This window comes from Staurois parvus, unplaced genomic scaffold (assembly GCF_062004578.1).
Source record: "Staurois parvus isolate SC_StPar_1 unplaced genomic scaffold, SC_StPar_1.0 ptg000218l, whole genome shotgun sequence".
Lineage (NCBI taxonomy): Eukaryota > Metazoa > Chordata > Amphibia > Anura > Ranidae > Staurois > Staurois parvus.
Window position 1 is genome coordinate 6,852,506 of NW_028318014.1, and position 27,141 is coordinate 6,879,646.

Sequence of the window (27,141 nt, forward strand, 5' to 3'; positions counted from 1 at the left end):
CAAAAGGAGAGGTATCTCTGACTCGGTTATTCCCACCATACTCAAAGCAAGGAGCTCCAACTCCCACAGGCAGAAATAAAGCCTTCATTGCATGGCTTGAGAACAGAAGGCTTAATCTTAGGGAAAACTCTATCACTCTAATTTTAGTTTATTTAGTCTGGTCTTGACCAGTGTCTGGCCCCGAGTACCCTCAAGGGAAGGTTTCTGCTTTATTCATTCTTTCCCAGAACCCCCTTGCCCTGCAATCCCTATTCAGGACTTTTCTACAGGGAGTTGCTAATATCACTCCCCCAATTCAACCTCCTGTATCACCTTGCAATTTCAACCTGGTGCTCTCTGCTTTTCAGAGCCCCCCCTTAATACAGAGTAGAGACATTCCTTTGGATGCCCTCACCCTTAAGGTTGCCCTCATGTCTTGTAGGCTTTTTCAGAGTAAGCATCTCTATCTTGTAATATATTACCAAAAATTGGGTATAAAACTGTTTGTTTGCACTAAAATTCATTTTAGTGTATGTTTTCCTGAAAATATATGTTTGATAAGTAACCCTGCATATAAAAGGTGCATAAATTGCAGTTACCCCCATTTTATTTTCCAAAGTCTCTGTTTTCAGAGAATATATACTTTCTGAGGAAGTTAGTGTGATTTCTAGCAAAAAACACCTCAAAAAACACAATTTTAACGTGTGCAAAATCAGGGGGGGAAATTGCCCCTGTAGACAAGTAGTTAAAGTCAGCACTGTGTCAAGGGGGCAAGTATTAACATCATCAAAACAGTAAATGTAGTAAGGAAAGAATCTAAACTTCTTCTATATCACACTGTTTAAGGCTCATAAATTTAGTCTGGGTCCCCTTCCCCCAAATTTACAAATTCTGTATTGATGTAAAAAAAAAAAAAAGTAGATATACTCAGCCTCAACTTTCGCTTATGGTGCCTAGGGAAAGGTGATGTCAGGATCAGGATGAGATTTTGGGAATAATAAAGACCCAAAATCTATCAATAAGATGCTAATTAGTGCATTTTTGGAAACATCCTTTTGCCTTGGACTGGGATTTATTTTTACAATGGCTTGTACAGGAAGGATAAAGTTACCACAGTCCAGCAAATAATGTAGCAGACAAGCGGGCTGTCTGTTCACTTCAGTGACTGCACCAGGAAAAGAGCATAGAGAACATAGAGAGTCTGACTGCATTGCAATGGGCACTTTTAAGACAACCGTTGTAATTCTAAGTACATTTTGACATAACCTAAAAAGAAGAAATGCAGCGAGCAACTGTCATTTGGAAAGGAAGGCACAATACAAAATTGTCTGAAGTTCTAACTCTGTCCACTTTACTTTGTCTCTCTTTGTACGAGTCCCAGTTGAAGAAATCTACAATTACTTGTAGTCCTGACAGGCAGGGAAATCTTTCCAATAGGAGCAAAAGTCTGACAGAGATTGGAGCTGTAGTTTAAAATGTCCCTGTTGGTGATACAGTGAAACAGGTAATATAAGGACGGTGAAAGAAAATTGAATTTTTGCCAGGTCTATACTATATAATTTACAGACTAGGTTTTTACTAATGTACAACTCTCACTCACAAACACATATACACAAAATGTAAGAGGATGTCGCGTCAAGGTGTACAAATAACAAAACTTTAGAAAAAGATTACGTCTCCCTAAATAGTTTAGTGGTACTAAACCCAAAACCAAAAATAAAATATATTGTAGCTTATCGATCATTAAATATAGTGGCTGCATTAGTTTTCTTTTGTTAGGCTTTTTTCCCTCTGTTTTCACCTGGTGATCTGGCCAGTAACACACTCCTTGCATTAGAATCCCTACACTCTGGATGAAGGAGAACACAGACACCCTTGGATAGCAGTACTGTCAGCCTGGAGGAGGGTGGAGTTAGATGTACTAGCAGACTTAAATACATTGCAGCCAAAAGTCCAGCTAATACTTTATAAGCAGTTACAGCACCAGTTTTCTTCCTTTTGGGATAAAGGATTTGCTCAAATAAATAAAAGCAGATCATTGCAAACACCCTTGTGTTAAATGGATTGTCTCAGCCTTCTAACTGCTACATCTGCAGGGCAGCTTGTTCTATTGAAAAACCACAGACTTATTGGCTGGATCACCAGGTGAAAATAAAGGAAAGAAAACATAAAGAAACCTAAGGCACCAACAACATCTAATCATTGGTAAGTTGCAATTTAATAAATATTTGCATTTGGGTTTAATACTGCTTTAAGGGCTTATTCCCATCATGTAAGTTGAGCTGCGTTTCTGCATAGATTAACACAGGATCAATGCAACAGCATATATAAAACAAATGTTTGTTACATGTCTTGATCACAGCATAATTCTGTATTGAGTTGGGTTGCATGCTGCATTTTTGCACAACCCACCTCACCACATGCCACTGCACCACATCGTAATGCTTTTTACTTTAGCTACAGCCTGCTGTGAAAAAACCCTAAGAAGGTTAATCACTACTGCACACTATGCAGAGGTCTTGGCTCTAGTCATTCTTGGAGTCAATAGATTTTTCCTCCAACAGTCCAATGTGACAGTTTCTGTTGTCTGTTAAGTCTCTGGTACTAGTGGTAGCGATAATAGCAGGTTGGATGTATATACAGAGAATAATATGCACATGCACCTTAAGTATATAGATGTCTTTTGCCTGCAAACATGCCAAAGAGTTGCAGGCCGATGGTGTGCAGAACAATGTTTACCTTTTTGGTTTTTAGTAACTTTATTGAAATGTCACAGTGTAACATATTAATTTCTATGCACCACAGCTCAACTATGATGCACAGAAACACAGAGATAGATGGAGCTGTGGGTAAGATGTGGTGAGGAACAGAAAAATACTGACATGTTGCAGATTCTACATTGCACCACAGCTCACTCAAGTTCAAGCGTGAAAAGTGCACATGGCAAACAACTATTTTCTATGCGTCTTTGTGGAGAATACAGAAAACCATAGATCTCCGCACATTTGTGAACAAGCCCTAAAGCTTTCTAACAGAGAGAATTTATTGTTTACTGTGCTCTTTTGTCAAAGGAAATTGTAAGACCATAATTCAAATAAAGAATTATAATTAATATTACCTCTAGAAGATATGCTCCAAGGTACAGCACGGAGTAATATGGAGCATTGTAACTCCTTTCTTTGTTTTTCAAGCTTTTATTATTGGTAAACACATGTGTGATTCCTCCCTCCGGATTCTGTGCATCGCACAAAGTTGCTTGACCAGCTGTAAGAACTCTGTTAAACAACAATAACAAGGCTCAGTCAACTTTATATTGAAATCTGACAATTTTTCTATTGCATCATTACACGTTACACATGCGCAGTTGTTTGTTTGCCTTTAAATAATTGTGTCCCTTCCTCACTAGGAAAATACTCTGTACAGCTAGTCCCATCCTCCTTCAATGATTATTTATTTCTGTTCAGAGCACATGTAATTACTGATACTAGACACATTATGATTTTTAGACTTTTCAGATGTTCATCTGTCGAGATCTGCACATGATCAGATAATTCAAGCTTTCTACGATCTGCAAGATGTCATTTGAATTGTGTAACTGTCTGCCAATTCTACTGAGATTATAAATTACAGCTGTCTTTCCACAACTGGATCAGATATAGAGATCAGACTTTCAGTGCTTAGATTGGAGAGGCAGACCAGTACAAAATTAAACCCTACCACTCTGCCCTCAAGTTACACAGCAGGGGAACGGCCTCAGGATTTTTCATAGTAAAATACGGTAAGTTACAAGCACATTAACTCACCAGGAATCCATCTTTATTTTTATCCACAGATCAAGAGCTGACCCATTCAGCTATAACTTACATGAACACCTCTGTCATTTAATGCGAGCTGTGACTTTGTTCACACCAGCCAGCAGTGTTTTTGTGTGTGGACTAGTGTCTGTTGTGTACCAGTGGTGAGATGCTTACATTTTCCCTAAACATTACTGAAGTGGCACAAAGTGACAGCACTGCACATCTCTGCTGCATTGTGGTGTGAACAAGGCAGTTGTTTTCTTTGTACCATAGGGGTGAACTGCACTGTTATTGTGTTGAAAAATGCAGATCACTGCATATAGTGTGAATAAGCCCTAATTAAATATGTAATACTAATTGACTCAAGAGTTCACTTGCCATACTCTTAGAATAGACAAAGAGCTGTGTTTACACTACTTTTATAAGGAATGTCTAGTTCACAAAAGGAAAATAAAAAAATCATCAGTTATGGTAAGATCACACTTATGCATCTGCTGTGGCTCATGTTTGCCCGAGCACAGCAGTTGCATCTTGCACAGAAAAAGGTCCCTGCACCTTTTTTAAAAATGCAGCCACAGGAAATTGCATGAAAATTTGATTCAAGCAATTTCTCACACCCGAAAACATGCTGCATTTCAGGTGTGTGGGGGTTGGGAATCTGCAAAAGAGCAGTTTTGGCTGCAGGTGGTTGCAGGTACGGGAATAGGTGCAATTTGCACACTGTCCCGCACCCACCCGCAACAGTCTGAACCTAGCCTTAAGTAAAGTTAAGTAAAACAAGCTTGAAGATCATTGTTAAAGTGATATTAAAGGCATTAAAAAAAAAACAAAAACAAACATGTTATGCTTACCTGCTCTATGCAGTGGTTTTGCACACAGCTGCCCTGATCCTCCTCTTCTCGGGTCCCCTGCCAGTGCTCCTGGCCCCTCCCTCCTGCTGACTGCCCACAGACCAAGCAGCTTGCTTTGGAGGTACCCAAGCAGCCTCCCTCCTGAGCCGCTGCTCTGCATATCCATTCACACAAAGAGCTGTTGCTTGACCCCACCCACTCCCTCCCCTCCAGGCTGGATAAAAATCAATGATTTCAAACAGATAAATAATAATATTGGATTTATTTTTATTTAAATCAGTTTTTCTTTTAATTTAAATTGGATTTTTTTTTCACTTTTATCAAATTTATTTTAATAAAATGCTTTTGGAATAAAAATCTATCTAAAGATAGCTTTCTATTTAAGATACATTAATAATTTAGTTTATTCAGCATGAAATGGAGCTTACTTATGTAGCATGAGGCTGTATATTCTGCAATATTTACATCTTTGGCAAACTCGTTCAATGAATCCAAGCTCTGTAAGCTGAGATAACATGCACTGCATTGATGCATTCACACAATTTCGCTGTAACCATGAGAAAAAAGATAAAATAAAAGAATTTGAGTAGTTCTCCAGCTATGTGTGATTAACCTATTAACCTAAAATCAGTTCTGATATCCCTGTTTTACTAACCTGACAGCTTATTATTCTAAAAAGGAAACCTTCATTAGGTTTGCAAATATTAAAGATTCTAACTACCAGCAAGAATGAGTTGGATTTCTTACATTTAAAGAGCACCTGTAATTTTAGAACCATCATGGCAGCACCTGTTAGCGAGCATCCACTCACCTGCTGCTGCCACGTCCCTCACCTTGTCGTGTCACTGCCACATCACCAGCTGTCCCATTAAAGTGAGTGGGACTGTCGGTGAGTCAACAGCGGGTCAGAGGAGGAGCCGTTATGAGACAGAGATGACAGTTGCTCTTTAAAAATTATGATTTAAATCGAGCCTTTTCACTAGTGATTTAAATCAACTTGATGTAAATCAAATCCACCCTGCACTCCTCATTGGCAGTGATTGACAACAGTGGAAGCCAATGAGAAGGGAGGGTCCCCGGAGAGCTGAGGCTCTTGTGCACATTGCTGGATCACGATGGGGCTCAGGTAAGTATTAGGGGTGCTGCTGCACACAGAAGGTTTTTTTACAACCACTTTACGTCTTAACATTCCTTTTGAGTCATCAAGGTTCTTTCCTAAATTACTATACACAAAACCCTCTGTCATCTGCAAATCCCCTTTTCCCTCTATTTCTCCCTACATCATTCTACTCATATACTAGTACTTATATAGTACTGCAGCAAAACCTAAATGAAACTTATGGAGGAAAATAGTAGGAGGAAACAGCTGCAAGCACTGAAACTGACAACTTACAGAACTACAGTATAGAAATGCAGTAGTTATTATTCTCATCTCTAGTTCTCAAGTAAAAATGATTATACTTGGGAAGATTCAATCTGACTAGCTATCTGCATTTTTAAGATGAAACATTTGTTAAGACTATTAGGAAAACACCTTGGATGTATATAACTGCAACACAACCCACACACTAAAGCTTAAAAATGAAAATACAGTGGAAACTTATACGCTAAAGATAATTTAATTGTGATGGTGTACATATTATTCACAAACACATGCCCTTTACAAAGATGACAGAGCTAAGCGTAACCAAATGCATGAAATGAAGCGGTCTTTTATCTCCCGTCTTTAGCAGAGGAGATTCACATCCTACCTCAGAAAAGACTCCCTTTCTTTATCAGCATCCTGAATGAGAAGGACCACTTTCCATCTGCTGAAGGCCCCAAGAGCACGAGTGTGTGTCAGGTGTTCGCGCCATCTTTTTGGTGCAGATTGCATCTGAGGTGAATAATGGGCGTCTCTTTCCATTTTATATCCCCATTCATAAGTCATTTCATCAAGCCATCTGCCGCTTTCTGTGCTGTTAATTACGTACTCTTTAGTCAGTACCCACTTTCCTGGAAAGTAAATTAACTGTGAGCCAAAAAAAGATTGTGGGGACAAATAGTAAATAAAAGGATGATCAGAACAGCAATTAAATCCCAGCTTTTTTGATGCTAGTTAAAACTACATGCCCCCAGAAATTTCCTTGAAAGCTTTCTTGTCACTGTCAGCACGGTCAGTCATGACATTAACAAGTCCTAATGGCTTATAAGCAGTGTTGAAAGATACAAATTTGTATATAAAGAAAGTAAAGATGTATTACCATGTATATTTAATATGAATATACAAATGAAAGGGGCGCCTTATCAAAGTGTCATTTAGGCTTCCAATTTTTTTATTAAATAAATATAAAAAAGACGTTATTTAACCACTTGCCTACTGGGCACTTATACCCCCTTATTTACCAGGCCAATTTTCAGCTTTCAGCACTGTCGCACTTTGATTGACAATTGCGCGGTCATGCAAGATTGTACCCATATGAAATTTTTATCATTTTTTTCTCACAAATAGAGCTTTCTTTTGGTGGTATTTAATTGCTGCTGGGCACTTTACTTTTTGTGCTATAAGCAAAAAAAAGTGCAAAAAAGTTTGAAAAAAAAACAACTTTTTTTTGTTTCTATTATAACATTTTTCAAACAGGTAATTTTTCTCCTCCACTGATGTGCCTTGATGAGGCAGCACTGATGGGCACTGATAGGTTGCACTGATAGGCGGCACTGATAGGCAGCACTAATGAGGTGTCACGGATAGGTGGCACTGATAGGCGACACTGATAATAGGTACTGATAGACAGCACTGATAGGTAGCACTGACTGGCGGCACTGCTGGGCACTGACTGGCACAGCCGCTGGGCACTGACTGGTGGCACTGACTGGCAGCACTGCTGGGCTGCACTGATGGGCACTGGTGGGTGGCACTACTGGGCACAGGTAGGTGGCACTTCTGGGCACAGGTGGTGACACTGCTGGGTGGCACAGGTGGGCGCACTGCTGAGCACAGGTGGGCACATTGCTGGGCACAGGTGGGCGGAACTTGTGTGTGGCACTGCTGGGCACCGATCATCAGGGCACTGATGATCAGTGACCCTGATGATCGGTGCCGATCCCCGCTCTGACAACTGCCGGTTTTCGGCAGTACTTTCCTCACGATCTGACAGCATGAGGAAAGTGCAGCCGAGAACCGGCATTTGCATTTTCCCGGTGATCAGCGTGTCATTGGACACGGCTGATCACGTGGTAAAAGGCCGCTGTGATTGGCCTTTTACCACGTTACGTGATCAGCTGTGTCCATAGGACACAGCGATCACGGAGATCGCCGGGTGTGCGCCGCATGTTCTGGGAGGATGTCATATGACGTCCACCCAGAACTGGCCGGCCGCAGTGCAGCCGTCATTCGGCTATCTGCGGTCGGCAATTAGTTAAACTGAATGACAATAAATGAAAAGTGCTGTTGGTTGTAATGTTCATTGAAATCTTCACCTGTGTACCCCTGTATCTATGATCTTATGGTGATGCAGGGGTTAATGCAAGAGGCTTCACTTGTCACAAACGCCAACAATGCCCACTCTTTTTGCCCCCCCCCCATTCATAAAAGCCTGTACTAGCATTTAAAGGTTCACCTCCATTCAGATAACGCTTTCATTGCATGAAGGGATAGTACAGCTTTAGTAAATGGAGCAGGTGGGTTGGAAAGGATGGGTATAGCTGGCATTTTTGACAAACGTCTGTGACAGTTCCAGTGGCTCAATTTAACCCCAGCAGCACTGGAAGATCACTGCTGAAGAGATATGTAGGGGGTTTCAATATGCACCGTTCGTTGTAAGTACTGTCCGTGGTGCTATTAAAAAAAAATTAATAAAAAATTCACTAAACTTCAGCTTCAAAGTGGAACCAAGCCCTCCTTTCATTTTCAGCCAAGGAAGCTGCCATCTTAGTCTTTGTTTGCTCTTCAACTACTATGGTGCTGTATGTGTGATCAGTTATGATATCAGCCATTTGATGATTTGACAGTTTGCTTGAGAGTACAAGCAAATGTGACAGTTACATTCTCAGCACGTTCTGGGAATGTAACTGTTTTTTTTAAACTGTTAAATCAATGGGTTTAATTCCGCTTAAAGACAATGACAAAAGTCCACTGTACCAGAGACCAGAGAAGCCAAACAAATGTCTACTTAAAGTGGAACTTTAGGCAGAAAATAAGTCTTGCTAGATCACTTCGGGCTGGTACTTTTTGCAGGTACTGTATAGCTGTGTAAAACATTAAAAGTGCCAATGCTGTTCAAAATCCCATAAAACACAGTATCAGCCTGTTCTGCACATGCTCAATTGCTCTCCACTTTTAGGCACTGTGCCAAATTTGTATAGGCAGATCTGCTGACAGTCTAAAGATTTAAGCCTTATTCACACATGTGCAGAAAAACTGATAGAAATTGATATGCAGATTTCACTTGCAGAGACATCGGTTTTCATGTGTGCTTCAATGAGTTTTATATGTGTTGTAGAAACCTGCGCAGAAAAAAATCTGCACATGATACCAGTGTTGTGGTGTGAACAGGACACATAGAGAACAATTGATTTTGCTGTGCCTATGCAGAACGTGTGCAGAAAAACTGAGGTCTCTGCACCATGGTGTGAACAAACCCTTAACCCCTGTGACGCCAGGAGATGGGGCAGGGATTAGGGCCATGTGACTGCCACAATTGATGGTCACATGCTCAGAAAGGTCCCGATTACTACTTGCAATCAGGACCTTTCCATGAGGCGACGGTAAATGTTCAGGGAGCGCACAGGGCGTTAACTTTTGGTACGCAAATATGTGACTGCTCCTCATTAAGGCCCAGCCACCAAGAGCTGCCATATTTGTGTGTAGTCGGCGCCAACTGGTTAAGCGGAACTAACAGGAATGCTAACTGTCACATTTGCTAGTGTTCTCAACCAAACTGTCAAACCATCAAATGACTGGTATTATAACTGATCATATGTGCAGTGTCAATACAAATTGCACCGCAAAGATTAGCATGTGATTTGAACAGGAATGCAATTCCTGTCCAAACTGCATGCGGTCTCCCCACTGCTCCTGTGTAAACCCTGGCTTGTCATAGCCTGAGTTCACACAGGTGCAGTGCGGGAAACCTTCCTGTGGGCATCCCATGCTGAGTGCAGAGTGGGCGTGTCTGGTTGTATACAATGGAACTAGACGGTCTATACTCTCAGTGGTAGGAAAGAAAGCAGCAGGAATTGGAAATCCCAACCATTTTCTCTCCTCTCCTTGCAGGGATGGCAGTTCGGGCTAGAGGGTTTTTGATTGGTCAGCACCGTCACATGGACAGTGCTGACCCATCAGATAGCATCTAGCCTGTACTGTCATCACTGCAAGAACTGGAGAGAAAGCTGCGGGGATTTCAAATCCCCAGACCTCTGAAGCGGCTTTCTCTCCTTTCCTTGCAGGGATGACAGTATGGGCTAGACGACATCTGATTGGTCAGCACCGTCCAAGTGACGGTTCTGACCAATCAATACAACTCTAATCCGAACTGTCATCCCTGAAAAGAAGAGAGAAAGCGGTGGGATTTCAAATCCCCGCCGCTTTCTCTCCTCTCCTACCACTGAGAATATGGAGCATCTGCCACAACAGTATAGATCCCCACACGTCCACTCACCGCTGCAGGAAACCTCCCTGCACCGTTCCTGTGTGAACTCAGGCTATGACAGCCTGGTTCACACAGGGGCAGTGGGGAAACGGCATGCGATTTGAACAGGAATCGCATTCCTCTTTGCATCCTCTTTGCATTCCTCTTTGCTTTTACCCATCATGAGATATTTCTTGTGTGATGCCTTGGTAATGAGACACTTTTTTTATAGGCCATCAGTTGAGGCTGAACCAGCTAATATTAATTTGCACTGACAAGGGGCAGGATTGCTTAGTAATTACTGACAGATTTCAGCTGGTGTCTTGGTTTTCCATACCTTTTTTCACCTCCCTATCTTCATGTGTGCAATACGTTTTCCCTGAGTCATTCCATTTTATTACACATAACTTAATTTCTGGACTTATTTGTTTTGTTTTCTATGTATGGATTGCATGGGTTGTTACTGACGTGGTGAAAATTTCATGTCAATCTATTTACTGAGAAAAATTGTGACGTGTTCAATACCGATTTTACCCGCTGTATATATACAACATACGATGGTTCCTCATCAACCCACAAAACATAATTGTGGGAAAAAAAAAAATAGTAGGCATTCTGTCAATGGTTGAGAGGGAAGAAGGGGGCAGGTGAGAGGTGCAACTTATCTTAGTAGCAGCCGCAACTATCAGCCTTCAAAGCACCATAAGATAGCCACTCTGGGCAGTATACTGTGGTTTTAGGAAGGCACAGCAGGAAGCAGAAGCAGCCTCCGGCAGGTAATGAGATAAACGCCATTACACATGCACAATGTGCTTGGTGCTGTATCCCAAAAAAAAAACTAAGCTTCAGTTTTACAATGTGTGTATAACCAAGAATTTTGTTAGGAAAAGTTTAAACCCCATTGGGCTATTTTTTTGCTGCATGCTTCCTGCTGGGGAGATTTCCCTTTACTTGCTGTCTTAGAGATGCAACAGCAAGTGAGGACATTTTCAACAGATGCCACCAAAACATTTGTCCCCGTTGGAAATTTGCCCTCAGCTTACTCTCATAACAACTCTCAAATTTGGGAAGCCCAGAGCTTCTTTTTGTCTCAATAAAAATGGTCACTAGGAGAAACAGATTAGTACATTTCCCCATAGAGGACCACAATAAAAAAATATGTCAGAATATAACTGTTCCCAACACTATCCACAACTAAAAAAAAAAAAATGCTCTTATATACAGTATACATTAAAATGTGTCAGATTGAATGCTCCAGGTTTCTATCACTACCTATGTCTAACATACAGGAAAGATGTAGGCACCCTAATGGGGTGGGTAGTTGCTTCTATGAAAACATAAATAGTGTTTTATAGAAGTGACCTACAAAAAAGACTGTGTAGCAGTACCAAAAAGGCTTTGTAATGTAGACAAAATGCATAATGAAATTACTGTAAAATACATTAAAGTTTGGTAAAATCAGCACTTTTATACTTAAGGCTAAACATGATTTAGAAACTGCCTGCTGAAAGCTAATATAGCTTAAGGGGTACTAACCTGAAGCACAGGCCGCTAGCCATTTTTCACTTCTGCTAGGTTTCTTTGCAATTAGATGTGTACAGTTTTTAAATTTCTGAAAATGCAAATGGTAAATTTATTTAGACAATTTAAACAGTTTTTTTATATATATATATATATATAAAATATATAAAATCAGTTGTCTTGGAATAGCGCGCAGCAAACATAAATTACAATGTTTACCTTGGTAGAATATTATTTTGTAGCATTTACAAATATATAAGTAAATATTGTGGAGCTTATCAGAACTGAAATATGTTTAAGAGCTCTTGCACATGTGCCACCTGAGTTCATTCACTGTAACTGAAGCCATATTTTCTCTGCTCAAGTAGCCTAGGTGCGGCTATACACTGCCATATTCGTGTATATGGCAGTGCTATTGTAAACATGGGTACAGCACACAAGCATTTACTTTTTCTCAATTTTGTTGCGGTCAGTTTCCCATTGGGGGTGGGGGGGGGGTGTCCTTTACAAGAAATGTGGTTCACAAATAACTTTTAACCTCTTCACCTCTCCCACATGTACATTTCTGCTATGGACGTGTTTATTCTACAATACCTTGTCATTATGTAAGATGACAAAGTAACACATATTGTTTTTTGTGCTTTTTTATGAGGTTCACCTTTAAAAAAAGAAAAAGGCAAAAATTTAATTTACTATTATTTTTTTTTTAACCTGTAGCATAGCACCCACAATCGGAAGACTACTGGTGCAATGTTAGGCTCCTGCATAATTTCAATACAGCTATCTGCCCATACCTCCTGCACTCCAAATGGTAGAGACGGCGTTCTCCAGTGCAGCTGTGAGTTTCAGGGTTCCATTCTGGGGAAGGGCGGGCAGTCCATGTAGCCAACAAGGATTGATGAAGGATTGAAATGAGTCTTACAACAAATGTGGTAGCCCCACAAAATCCAAATAGGTTCCTCTTCCCAACTGCCAATCTTTTTACTCAGTTTGCATTGATATCCCTGCCAGGTTTTTTGTACTTGGGTAGGGATGGCCTTACAAGGCCAATAACAAAAAAAAATATAAAAAAAGGCTGTAAACTAGAGGAAGGGGGCTGATTTACCAGCTTTTCAATATGTATGATTCAGTAGGCTCTATTTTCCTTATGGACCCATGGAGAAAGAGGAAATGGTAAGGTGGAAAGGGTGAGGAGGAGGAAGAAGAAGCGAATGCTCTGATCGCCACCTTCAACCTCCATGTGACAGCACCTCTAGGTCTCTAGGTTTGCCTTTCATTGTTTTGAACAAGCCCTGATTTGGGGAACAGCAGGCAACCTGTGTCCACAGGATTACACATTTAATTTTTGCTGCTGCCTACCCTTCCCCCTGACCATAGGATTTCCCCCTCTATTTGCTGCTGACTGCCCTTTTCCCAACATTGTGAAAGGGTGGGCAGCCCACGTTCGTATTTTTCCCCCCGCAACTATTCCTCTAGTGCTGTGACTATAAGGAAATAAAAATAAAAAACAAGAGGGCTACTAAATGCCTAGGAGGAGGAATTTTACACTGCAGAAAAAGAGGAAGTGCAGATCTGCCTGGCATCCACTGTCAGCTAAAATATGAAAATAACAATGAAAAATTAAAAAACACACAGATAAAAATAAAATATTGCCCACTCTGGGCTCCCCCAGGCCATTAAATTTCTGCTAGATTATATGGAAGATTTTGCAGCCTAAAAAGCTTGGACAAAGTGGTGCTCAGCCATCTGGACTTAAGGATGGTTATAGTGTAGCCTTTTCTGCAGTTCAAATTGGTCTCTACCAGACAGCACAGTTAGTGCAGGGAAAGCCAGAAGCCTCAGTGTATACCATGCAAGTTCTGGCCAGTGGTCAAGCCTGGACACCCAAGAGTCCATGGGTTCCTCACTTATGAGAGTGTCCGCATTGTCCCTGGACAATGAAATCAGCAATCACATGCTCCAGGTTCTGCCTGCAGCCAGGCATAGCCACTGTTCTTTAAGAAAAATACTAAAATGTGGCAGCCACTTCTGCTCCTCCTTTCAGGGATCAGAGGATCTGAGGCATGGTGGACAACAGAAAGGATCCTGCCACCATCAGCATATGTGGCAAGAGGGTTATTACGCAGCACCTCCTCAAAGTGCCACATCTTGGGCTCTGGGATAGATTGGCAACTTTACCATTGTACTGGGGATCTAATAGGGTGGCCACCCAGTAGTTGACCTAAATGCTAGGGTTCTTGCACAGGCATATGTGAAAATAATCACTACAAATTGCTAACAGTAGAGGAACCTGTGTTCTCGGTTTTGAGGACAACACTATCCTCAATAATGTCACCCCATCCACGTACAAAATATGGGGTTGGGAGGTTTTAAAATGTCCCCCTTGAAGCCTGACCCATTTTCTCCTTTCCACTTGTTACAGAACTCTCTTCCTTATCATATTGTTCCTCAGCCTCCTGCTCTCTCTGCGTCACAGTGAGTAGTCAAAGGTTCTTGTTTGCTCTAAGAAAGCAGCCAGTCCTCCTCCTTATCCTCCTGCTGCTGTGCCTCCAGTGCCGGGTCAGGCCATGGAATGTGCTTCCAAGAGGATTACAGGAGGGATTGTAAAACAAATCCCTGACTAGTCACAGCTCAACATTTGCTTGCCTCCTAAAAAAGGATCAAAGTGTTGCGCGCATTCTGAATGATGATCTATTGACGCAATGAAATAAACCCAAGTTTACCAAAACCTGTCCTCGTACCATAATCACACAGGTACTGGGTTTCTCACATTTAAACCAGGATTTGATGAACCTTCTGTGCATTGAACTCAGGCAAATCTGCTCATCCCTACTCTCCATCCATTAGTAGTAAACATCAGGGAATCACATAATTTGTTTTACAGCTTTAAAGTGATACTAAACCCACAACAGTAAAATCAATCTGTACATGCAGTAAAGCATGCTTGTTATACTCACTGTGGAACCTAAGGCGTTAATCCTCTGCATTGTGTAAAAAGGCTGTTTGATACTGTCTTCTCTGATCGTCCCCTTCTTTCACGTTCCCAATTTCATTCCCTGATAGAACACAGCCTCAGAGACACTCTGAACATGCTCAGTTTGGTGTGTATTACTAGAGAGTTTTTTCTTCGGAGAATGCATTTAATCAGAACAAGGCCAATCAGCACTGTCCAGACAGAGAGTCAGTCTCATAGGACAATCAGGAGAGAATGAAAACTCCTCCTACAAGCTTTAACCAGTGCTGAGCTGGACACTGATAGAAGTCACAAGACTGCAATATACTGCTGATGAGAAAAGGGTACTGTGGGAGACCAGATATAGTGATGCAGGGTCCTGGGTTTAGTAACACTTTAAAATACTACCACCTGCTACCATTACCAAATAGCACATATTACTTTTGGTATTTGGCTCAAGATTGTTTTGCAGAGAAATGATCAGACTAGCCAAGCATCCTAAATCTGTACCTGGTTCTTAAAGGTGAGAATTATTTTTGTGGCCCAAGCACAATTAAATGACATGTGTATTACAGGCATACTATATATCAAAAAGAAACAGATCATAGCAGAAGTCCAGATACATTATTTATAACATATGTATGATCTGTTATTACTATTATTAATATAATTATATTTTTTTTCAGTTGCTTGTAATTCACATATTCCATAGCCAGGATAGTGACACCACTATTTACTACTGCAGCCTCCTGTGTCAGCAATCTCTTTAGTGGACTATAAAAACACCGCTGGAGGTCCTTTCTGTGCTCTCATCTTCCTTCTGTATGAAAAAACCTCTAGCTTCTGCTAACTGAAACATTTTAGACTGGGAGCACTTTGGAATGTAACAGCCTGACTTGTTCACAAGACTCTCACTCAATTGTTTGCCAAGAAGAAGGAAAGTGAAAAATAAAATACAAATACACTTTCGGTTAGTTTCGATATAGAACACATTAACTTCTTTTTTATTAAAGTCAAAACTGGCCTAAAATATATTTGTTGTATTTTAATGGACTGCTTTAAAAGGTGAAGTTATCATCGAATGAAAGAAAAAAAAAAAAAAGAGTACTTACTTCATTATCAATAAATGCACAGGGTAGCTTGCTGAGCATTCCAGCCAAAGAATCTTTTTCTGCATCTCTGAAACCAGTCAGCTGAACAATTACTTGTCTCACAGGCACTTCCATCTGAAAGAGTAATGGGCCCCTTTGCACAACTAGATCAAATGGGGACTCGTTGCACAGGAAAAAGCAGGAGTAGTGTGTTTATTTGTATATTCCGATGCTTCAGATTGTCAGTAGGAAGTTTCAATGGTAGTGACTTCCAAGACCACAATATGATCTGTACCTCAATATCCCTCTCTACTACACACAGCTCCTCAAAAGACTATGATGTCTACAGAGGTCAAGGAATTAATTTAGATCACTCAGAAAAAGAGCTTCCAGCAGCAGATCAGGGATCTAAAAGTAATTGTTATAGACACACTACCCCTACCTTACCCCTTGTTCCACTGGTTCCCCTTGATCATTTTGTGTGGAGGAGCCCTTTAAGAAGAAAATATAATACAATGCACTTAATATGAGCAAAACTAAGTATAAACACAACAGAAATTGCTTAAACAAATGAATACAGACATGAAACTGGTGATCAGCATTTAGTGTAGTTCATGCATATATTTTAGTCAACAGAGGCTGTTAATTACGAAGGTGATCAATGGTCTGTGGCATGATCCACTTTCTGCACTGCTTTTTGCATTGCCGAATATTGCCATGTAATGCATAATCCTAGTCTCCAGCACAGCTACTTCTATCCTCTAATCATTCTTTTCTTCAGCGCTCAGATCCATTGTTCATGGTGCATGGCTGGACAGTTCTTAATCAAAATATATAATGATATGCAGCCATTGTTTTCTATCATGATGCAATGCAGATTCAGGAAAAACATTGTCGGCAGCACAATGTTTCAGGACAGTGGATTTCAGGAACATATTTACTAAAGGCAAATAGACTGTGCACTTTGCAAGTGCAGTTGCATGCATTTTCCCAGAGCTTAATGAATGTGTTAAAGCTTTGCTGATTTTCATCATCCGATCATGTGCAAGCAAACATTTTATTTATTTTTTTTATTTTCCCTACACCTGATTGGGTATTCTTTACAAAGTGAAGCTTTACCACAATACATTTACTAATGAAAATGAGTGCAACTGCATTTGCAAAGTGCACAGTCTATTTGGCTTTAGTAAATTAACCTAATTGAAACAGCAGAAACATTAACATACTAAATGTTTAAGTTTGGCATCACACATTTGGAAAGAAGTCAAAATATTTTTTTGTGAGTGGAACTTTTGAGGGTATTATATAGGATTCCCTTCTGTACATAAATTTCAGGTTGAGCCACTGAGTTCTGTAAAAAGGTTTTCCAGCACAGAAGCTTAGAAGACCCTGGACAACAAGTGAAAATAAGGCATATGAAAATACAAAATATTCATATGCCATATTTGATATTTACAACACTAAATAAAAACTTGCATATGTATAAACAAGTATATGTACAGGTACCTGTCCTTGGCTAAAATAAGACATACTGTATATTTACAACCTATTCACATTTTAGACCCCTTTCATACGGGTGGACTGATCGGGTCCGCTTGCCTGTTCTTTAGGCATTATCCTCTATGGAGGGTATCATCCAACTCAATCCGCTAAGAACAGACGGATGGGGATCTGTTCCCCATCCATCTAGCCTATTGGGTTGGATGGCAGTCAAGTGTAAATGGACAACGGGCTGTGTCGGTGTCCGCTTTGCATAAGCAGAGTAGACACGGACCAGCCATCCGCTTGTTCAGCGGGGATCAGCGGACAGATTCCACACTGAGCAAGTAGTCTCCTGGAGGAGTCCACCCCATATGGTAAGGGCCTTAATGTTTAATTTTCAAGAAAATGTACGTAAAATACATCACACAAACATTCCACTCCTTTTAAGGAAATACACAATTGCTTGCCAATTATAAGCATTACTTGCCATAATCTGGCCATTTCTATGTTCTTAAGGTACAGTAACATGTGCCTTGCCATCAGGAATTGGAAGTACTGGGTATAATCTGGCTGTATATGGCCACCCTAAAACTAAAGTTATTTATTTTTTGACAAATAATTTCTATACAAAAAAAAAACACAACAAAAATTATCTCAATTAACCAATTATGGCTAATTATTCAATTATAGTTAGAAGGTCTTTTGAATAATACATCTTAAAAATCAGTTGAAGGCGTTCATATCTTCTTATTTTTAAGCAATCTAAGATATTTTGATTGACACGTGCAAGCTTTAAATAAAGTACTAATTATTCAACTACTGTCAGGTTCATCAGAAAAATCAATTACTTTTAAAGTGATTTATGTGGAACTGTGAACTGTGCTAGAAAGTTCACTTTGAAGACGACATTGCAGATAGAAAGGAAAAATATGAGAATGAAGCTTTTAATGTCAACCCTTACAGATATCATTTTTCATAGTGGAAAGATCAGTGGCAAAATTCTCCATGTTATTTTTTTATTACAATTTTTTTAATAATAGCACCAGAATCCTATTTTTTAATGTCTATGTTGATTTGTAAGTTCTTGGTGTAGCACTAAGTGGGCACTGCCTGAAACATAACATGCAACCCAACCAAATTAAGTTTTATTCTTAATACCCTTTTGTTGGGTTAAACAAAATATGTACAGTATAGTTGGAACCTCTCACCCAAATCTCCTCATTAAAAGGAGAAGTACAGCCAAACCTCTTCTGGCTGTACTTCTTCTGTGGATCACAGGAGTGCAGTTCATTCTGCACTTTCTGTGACCCGTTTTCAGCTGACAGAGGGCTGACGGCTGCTGTCGGCTGATGACCTTAAAGTCGGATCCACACCAGAGTCTGGAGTGGCACATGGCTCAGCCTCTCAGCGACCTGCTGAGAGCCTGAGCCAGCCGCTCCCTCCCCTCCACAGCCCATCGCTCCAGTGAGTGTAGGGGGGCAGAGCAAACAACGTAAACGACAGTCACCGACCTCTGCTCAGAGCAGCTGTGAAAACTCAGCGATCAGTGGTCATGTGATCGCTTAGTTCTCACCCTTAGACTTGGTGGGGAACCAATGCTGCATCCACCTAGGTAAGTATGATTTGGGATAAAAAGGAATTCCCATACTTCTCTTCTTGGGGGACAGATGCATCCACCTAAGCAAGTATGATTTTTAAAAAAAAAAAACAAATCCCAAATTCCTCTTTTGACTATTAGTTGGGACTGTAACAATGACTATTAATTACAGTCACATCCCCATTGCAGCAAGAGAATGTATCCGACAGCTTCCACCGATTGCAGTGAGTCTTGAGCAGAACATCAGAGCAATGGTCTTTGATTTCAATATCAGACTCCTGTATTAACATCTATGGAAAATAGGCCTTTAAGTGTCTAACATTGTTGGGTTAAAGAGAAACTAAAACTATTAAGTATAATCTTTCATTAAGTATTTACAGCACGGCTTGACAAATTTGCTTAGAATCTAGGAGCCAGCTAAAAATGTAGGAGCCAGCTTTATTTTCAGCGACAAAACACATTCTCTTTTGCAGCCCTGATGTGTGTCTTTACTGATGCACAACACAGGAGAATATACGGAGGTGCCAGTATGTGAAGAAGGAAAAAAAAAAAAGAAAAAAACTTTAGCTTTGTTGCGGACAAGCAGCAGGGCAAAAGTTTTTTTTGTTGTATTAGATGTTAAAACTTGCCTACCAGGTCCTTTTACCCCCTTCCTGCCCAGGCCAATTTTCAGTTTTCAGTGCTTTCACACTTTGAATGACAATTGCACAGTCATGCAACACTGTACCCAAATAAAATGTTTATGATTTTTAGAGCTGGGTTCTCTACTGGTTTTTTTTTTTTTATTTCTTGCTAAACAAACAAAAAGACAAAAAACATTTTGAAAAAAATAACACATTTTTCTTAATTTGTGTTAGAAAATTTTGCAAATAAGTAGTTTTTCTTAGGCTTCACTGATGGGCACTGATGGTCTGCACTAATAAATATCAATATACCTGTCAGAATTGCTAATTACCGGCTCTCCTCATGCTGTGACAGTGCATGAGAAAAGAAAATGTTAATAATCGGCATGTCTGTTTACAATGTGATCGGCTGTGATTGGACACAGTAGATCACATGGTAAGGAGCCACTGTGATTGGCCCTTTACCTCAGTCTGTGAACAGCTGTGCCCAAAGCAATCACAGAGCGTCCCTGGGGCGCGTAGTTCTGGGAGAATGTCAACAGATGCCCTCCCAGAACCAGCCGACCGTGCTGTGGTCGTCATTTTGCTATAGCATTGTCGGCAACGAGGAATGAGCTGACAAAATCCCAGGTGCCATGGCAACCTGGCACCTGGGATTTGTCTAGCTCTGATTTACAGTAATACTATCACGTATATAACATAACCTTATAAACATACATATATCTATATCTATATATATATATATATATATATATCTATATCTATATATATATATATATATATAGGTAGACACGTTTGGTTATTATTCGAAGGATTACTCTAAAGTTAGCCTGAGGTTTACATGTCAGTGATAGTGTCAGATTAAGCGTTTAGTGTTAAGGAGAAAGTAGAGAAAAGCTGATATGAAACAATTATTATTAAAAAAAATTATTATTATGTTACCTCTGTTCACAAGTTCTTGAGCTTAAAGTCTGCTCTGAAACCAGCATTCATGGGAGTGTTGATCTCCTGGGTTTCTCGCAGCTCTCATTGGTTTCTATCTCTGACCTCTAATCACCTCAGAAAAAAATGGTGATGTAAGATCACAAGGAACAACAGGCAAGAGTTGCAGGGAACCCAGGAAACCCACACTCCCAGGAGTGCTGAGTTTTTACTGGCAAAAGTGGAAATTCCACTCCCCCCCAGATTTGGCCCTTTTTTTTTGGGGGGGGGGGGGGAGTAGAAGTTTGGGTCCTTTCCCCCGCAGCCTCCTGAGATATGTCACAACTCCCAGAGAACTGTGGGACCATTCAGGCAGTGCAGCATGGCTTGCGCATGCACAGCGGGCAGCCGCCTGGCTGCCCACAGTTAGTATGTTAGCACCAGGGAATGAAGCCTGGTTAAGAATGTGAGGACAGTGCTGGATTCTGGGACAGGTGAATGTCCTATTATTAAAAGTCAGCAGCTACAGTTCTTCAGGCTGGTGACTTTTACATTTTCTAACAATGGGCTCAATTCACTAAGAGTTATGATCCTCTAAAATATTTCATCAAAATATGAGGTATTTATCTCATGAAACCATTCATTTTTGTTATCTCATGACGTGATATCCAGTGGAATGGATACAGTGGAGACTTAAGTCAGTGTGGTCCTTGCAGCATATGTATTAATACAAAAGAAAAAAGGTGACTAGAATACCAGTCGAAGGAAAGTTGCTTTCACAGGCCACACATGGTGTATCAAAAACAGCTACGTTAAATTAACCAGTTGCCTAATGGGCACTTTCACCACCTTCCTGCCCAGGCCAGTTTGCAGCTTTCAGTGCTGTCGCACTTTGAATGACAATTGTGCGGTCATGCAACACTGTAGCCATATGAAATATTTACCATCTTTTTTTTTAAACAGATAGAGCTTTCTTTTGGTGGTATTTGATCACCACTGTGTTTTTATATTTTGTTAAATGAAAAAGGACTAAAAATTAAAAAAAAAAAAAAAACAAAAAAAACTTTTTCTTAGTTTCTTTTATAAAATTTTATAACTAATTAATTTTTCTACTTCACTGATGTGCTAATAAAACTGCAGTAATGGGCACTGATGAGGAAGCACAGATATGGGGCACTGATAGGTAAAACTGACGAGGAGACACTGAGGCTGCCGATAACCGACAAGTCTATTTATACTGTGATCAGCTGATCACATGGTAAAGGGCCACTGCGATTGGCCCTTTACCTCTCTCTGTGATCAGCTGTATCCAAAGGACACAGCGATTACAGGGCACTCCTTATGCGCAGCTGCCAAAAATTTGCAGATGTCTATACTCCCCAGCAACACATCTGCATTGATGAGCCCCTCATTTTTTCTAGCCGCCTTGCATTCAAACAATGTCTTCCCAGCAAGTGTGCCAGATATGGGGTCAAGATGTATAAGACCTGTGAGAGGGCAACAGGCTATACATATAAGTTTCAGATTTACGAGGGAAAAGATAGTCACGTGGACCCCTCGGATGCCCAGACTACATGGGGAGCAGTGGCAAGATAGTTTTTGGGACTTGGTGTCATCCTTTTTCCATATGGGGTCCCACTTATATGTGGACAATTTTTATTCAAGAGTGTCACTATTTAGACATTTGTACAATCTTGGAATTGGCGCATGTGGCACCGTGCGACCTAATCGCCGGCCCTTCCCCCAACGGCTTGTAAATGCCGTCTTAGAAAGGGGGGAAAAAGCCTGCTTGAAAAATGAGGATGTCATTCAACTGCAGCATCAACTTGTTTATTGTGACAGCAACAGGGTCTTGCTCTCAGAATATACATAAGTAGGTGTGTGCAGTGCTGTTGGATGAGATTTTGCATCCGCAGTTAAAATAAGAGCATATATGCCAAAGCATGGGGGCATGGGGTGGTCAGTGGGTGGATGGCCCCTATGTTTTGGCATATATATTTTATAATAGTTTTTGGCACATTTCATTTGTGCCCACCATTAGAAGTGGGTGGATGCAGGATGGTATATTCTAATGGTGGGCATACCACACACTTTTTCGGGCAGAGATTTCTTCTTGTTTTTTCATTCAGCCCACAGGCTGCATAAAAAAAAAAAAAAACATAGCAAATACACCCAACAAGGACCAGCGACATACTGGTACATCACTGGACTTTCAATGGTTATACCACGGTGATGCCTGCAGCTGGTATCATTTTTTTCAGCTCGCGATCGACTTTCATGTAAAAGCAATCCTAGTGGCTAATTAGCTGCAGGATTGCTTTTACAAGCAGCGGGAGAGGATGCCCCACTCCCCCCGCTGCCTTCCACAGCCTTCTCGGGCAGTCCCGTGCCATCGGGGGAACCTGAGAATGTAGCAGGCATTTCTGCCAGCTAACCATAGAGCTGATTGGAGACCGGAATGGTGCCAATCATCTCTACAGTCTAAGAAATCAGAAGCTACGAGCATTTCATTACTTCAGTTTCACAGGATATAACCAGCGCCATTTGTAAATTGGGAAAGAATCTGATCACACCGATCTTGGTGAGGGCAGAGGAGATATCTAGAGTCTGATTGACCCCAGATTTAAAAAAAAAGAATATATGACAATGCCCAATGAAGTTATAGGGGACAATTGCACTACCTGTGATAGCATTAAAAGTGATAAAAAAAAATGAAAGAGACAGTGTAAAAATAATAAAAAAATCAAAATAACTTAAAAAAAAAAAGCCCTCTGCGTGAGCGAGCGTTGACCCTGTGCCAATACGTAAACAGCGGTTGCCCCATGCATGTGATGTATCACCGCGTAAATCAGATCAAGGGCAGTAATTCTAGCACTAGAACACCTCTGTAAATCTAAAATGGTAGCGTATAAAGGCTTTTAAAGTGTTCCTATGGATATTAAAAATGTATGCAGTTTGTCGCCATTGCACGTGCGCAGTTTTAAAGCATGTCATGTTGGTGTCTATTTACTCGCCATACCGTCATTTTTATATATTACCAAATAATTGGCCAATATATTGTGTTTTTGTGCATTAAAAGTATAATAAGTGTTATTTTTTCAAAACAATTGCGTTTGAAAAATTGCTGTGCAATTACTATGTGACATAAAAAATTGCTGCACCCACCGTTTTATTCACCAGGCTGTCTGCTTTAAAAAAATATATAATGTTTGGGAGTTCAAAGTAATTTCCTAGCAAAAAATACAGATTTTTTTTTTCATGTGAACAAAAAGTTTCAGAAAAGGCTTGGTCTTCAGGTGGTTAGAAGAGTGATGGGTGGCATAAACTTCTAATGCTGGGCTGGAAAGTAGACACCCCAAACTATTTGCTGAGAAGCATGTTGAGTCAATAGAATTTATTTTTATACCACAAGTATTTTTTTTTTTTTTTTTTTACACAAAATTGTCACTTAAATGATTTATTGCTCACACATGCAATGGGTATATGTGGAATTACCCCCCAAAATACATTCTGCTGCTTCTCCCAAGTATGGGGATACCACATGTGAGAGACTCTTTGGCAGTCTAGCCAACTACAGGACCCCAAAATCCAATAGGCCCCTTCAGGGTTTTAAATGGCTTTATTTTCTCATTACACTTCCTGACTACCTATCACAGTTTCGGAAGCCCTGAAATGCCAGGATAGCACCAAACCCCCCCAAATGACCCCTTTTTTGAAAGTAGACAACCCAAGGAATTTGATAAGAAGCATGGTATTTTTCAGATCTCGTTTGTTGCCACAAGTTTTTGGAAATTGAAGAAAGAAAACAAAAACATATTTTTTCTGTTCTTTTTTTATATTTCAAAACCTTGTGAGAAAAAATGAGATCTGCAAAATACTCATCATGCATCTTTTTAAATTCCTTGGGGTTTCTACTTGGTCATTTGGGGGAATTTTGTGCTATCCTGGCATTTCAGGGCCTCCGAAACTGTGAAAGGTAGTGAGGAAGTGAAATGAGAAAGTTATGCACCTTCAGGCCTTCAAAGTGGTCATTGAATTTCAGGCACCTGTATGTGGCTAGACTCCCAAAAAGTCTCACACATGTGGTATTCCCATACTCAGTAAAAGTAGCAGAATGTATTTTGGGGTGTAATTCTACATATACACATGGCTTGTGTGAGCAATATATCATTTAAGTGACAAAAAAACAAAAAAAATTGTTTTCGTCATTTTCTAAAAACTTGTAGAAAAAAAAGAAATCTCATGGACTCAATATGCCTCTCAGCAGATAGCTTAGGGTGTCTATTTTCCAAAGAGGGGTCATTTGGGGGTGTTTGTACTGTCCTGGTATTTTAGCACCTCAAGAAATGTGCAGTCAGAAAGTAAAAGCTGTGGAAATTCCATTATCTATTCTATACCATAGTTTGTAGACACTATAACTTTCACACAAAGCAATCAATATACACTAATTGGGATTTTTTTTACCAAAACGTAGCAGGATACATTTTGGCCTAAATTTATGATGAAATTTGAGTTTTTTGGATATTTTTATGACAGAAATGAGAAAATATAGTTTTTTTCAAAACTTTCGGTCTTTTTTGTTTATAGCGCGAAAAAGAAAGAGCGCACAGGTGATCAAATACCACCGAAAGAAAGCTCTATTTGTGTGAAAAAAAGGACATAAATTTCATTTATGTACAGTATTGCATGACCATGCAATTGTCAGTTAAACTAGGGCAGCGCTGTATAGCAAACAATGGAGTAAATTAAGGTATCTATACCATAGTAAATCGCTATAGCAAAAACATGTAGCAGAATACATTTTGGTCTATATTTATGACTATCTTTGAGTTTACCATATTTTTTTTTTTTATAGCTGAAAGTAAAAAATATTGTTTTTCTTCAAATTTTTGGGGTTTTTTTTGTTTATAGCGCGAAAAAGAAAAAGCACACAGGTGATCAAATACCACTGAAAGAAAGCTATATTTGTGTGCAAAAAAGGACATGAATTTCGTTTGGGTACAGCATTGCATGACAGCCCAATTACCAGTTGAAATAGTGCAGCGCCGAAAAGCAAAAAGAGGCCTGGTCAGATAGGGGGGTAAATCCTCAGAAGGGCAAGTGGTTAAAGTGGAGTTCCATCCGTTTTTTTAAGTTTCCTTTAAAATGTTACTTGATGTATGCCTGTAAAAGTTTGGTATGTTTTTGTTTGTTTTTTTCAAGGTTTACATATCTTTTTTTTGTATTACCCTGCACTTCCGTTTAACCTCGCCACAGTAAGGTACATCATCTCCTGCTATCCCGTTGATACCTGGGATCGATTAGTCTTCAATCCCAGGAATCAACAAACTTCCTCTGTCATGATCGCAAGATCGCCGCCACCAACATGCGACAATCTCACGACCGCGACCACCAATATGTCACGATCGCGGCGTCAGACCCCAGACCTTCTCACCAAACTCGTGACCGAAGGACCGGCCGATCCAGACTGCGATGTGACATGCGTAACAATGCCACACCCAACAGCACCCTACACAGCGATTTTCCAGCTAATGGATTTCAATCTGTGCCGTCAGCCTGGATGCGCTTGTTACTGGGTCGGGTTAATTACGCAACTAACTCTCTTTATCAAATATACACTGTAATGGTTGAAAAGTCATCTGTCCAATACGGTCACCGCAGGCCGATTGGGCAGAGGATTAAACAAACACAGTAGCGTCTCTTTAGAGGCAGGAATTCGTAAATTGCATTTAAGCGCTTTAGAAACAGTTTAACACTTTCAGAAAGAAAGATTTATTACTAAAAGAGTCAAAACAGGTGCAATAAAATATTTACAGAAAAAGAAGTAACTAAGATATATATATATATATATATATATACATACAAAGAACCATAGCACAGCAAAGAGATAATAGGAAGGAAGTTAAAGGGTTAAGTTACTTGCCATTTAAGCCTTAGCCGTAAGCAGATCCAAGTTTCAGAGCAAAGGGTCTCCCCAGGTGGTATATTGATGTTACAATTGGGAGATGTCTTTAACTTAACTTTTTAGGCCTGCTAGCCTTTGTTTTAAAGTCCCCCACAAGGGGGGTGGCTCTGAGTAACTGATCAATACTCTGTTTAGGGAGGGATCGACGGGCGAACTCTGATTAGAACCAACATCTGTCATAATCCATGATATGAAACATAGGGGAGAAACTGACTTGAGGAATGTTCATTTAATTCTGACACCTAGCTGCTAGGTTTTATGAGGTTACAATCTCTTTCAATTCCTGGGAAAAGCTGCCTTACCTCTGTTACGAAGTGAGAAATTACACATGTTCTTGGACAGCTAGTCTCTGTCTCTCTTGGGGGGCTTTGTAGCTCTGGGCCCCCTGCTGCTCTACCTGCCAGTGACACTTTTAACACACACACATCTGTCACTGTGCCTCTCTGGAAGGGAGGGGGAAGGAGAATGAGAAATGAGAGACACAATATATACTCCGTACCAAGATTGAGGTGCCTACAAAATGGTTGAACTGCGTACTTCACTGTGTTTTGCACAGTTTTTGCGACATCCTCCACTTGTAGCATCGCGTTATTTCAAAACCGGAAGTAGATGTTGTTTGATTGACAGGTTGCCATAACAAACTGGGAGTGAACTTCCGTTGTCAACGCCATGGTTATGGCAATTTGGTACAAACAACTTGCACCGTGCTCTGTGCATACTGCTCATGCGTGAGATCAAGATGGGTATTCTGG

The 27,141-nt window shown here is 40.3% G+C and overlaps 1 protein-coding gene across 2 annotated transcripts in view; it reads right to left on the reverse strand.

Annotated features, from left to right (window-relative positions):
* SLF1 (SMC5/6 complex localization factor 1) overlaps positions 1 to 27,141 on the reverse strand; it is a 180,847-nt gene that overhangs the window by 124,744 nt on the left and 28,962 nt on the right. Inside the window, exons 2-5 of one of the 2 annotated variants that reach the window (XM_089679163.1) lie at positions 15,823 to 16,293; positions 11,773 to 11,848; positions 6,379 to 6,622; positions 3,098 to 3,254 (exon numbers count right to left, since the gene is read on the reverse strand). In XM_089679163.1, the coding sequence (XP_089535289.1) occupies positions 3,098 to 3,254; positions 6,379 to 6,622; positions 11,773 to 11,848; positions 15,823 to 15,936 (591 nt within the window). In that variant the 5' untranslated portion in view covers positions 15,937 to 16,293. The remainder of the gene's footprint in view (positions 1 to 3,097; positions 3,255 to 6,378; positions 6,623 to 11,772; positions 11,849 to 15,822; positions 16,294 to 27,141) is intronic. The other variant, XM_089679164.1, reaches the window with a different exon arrangement.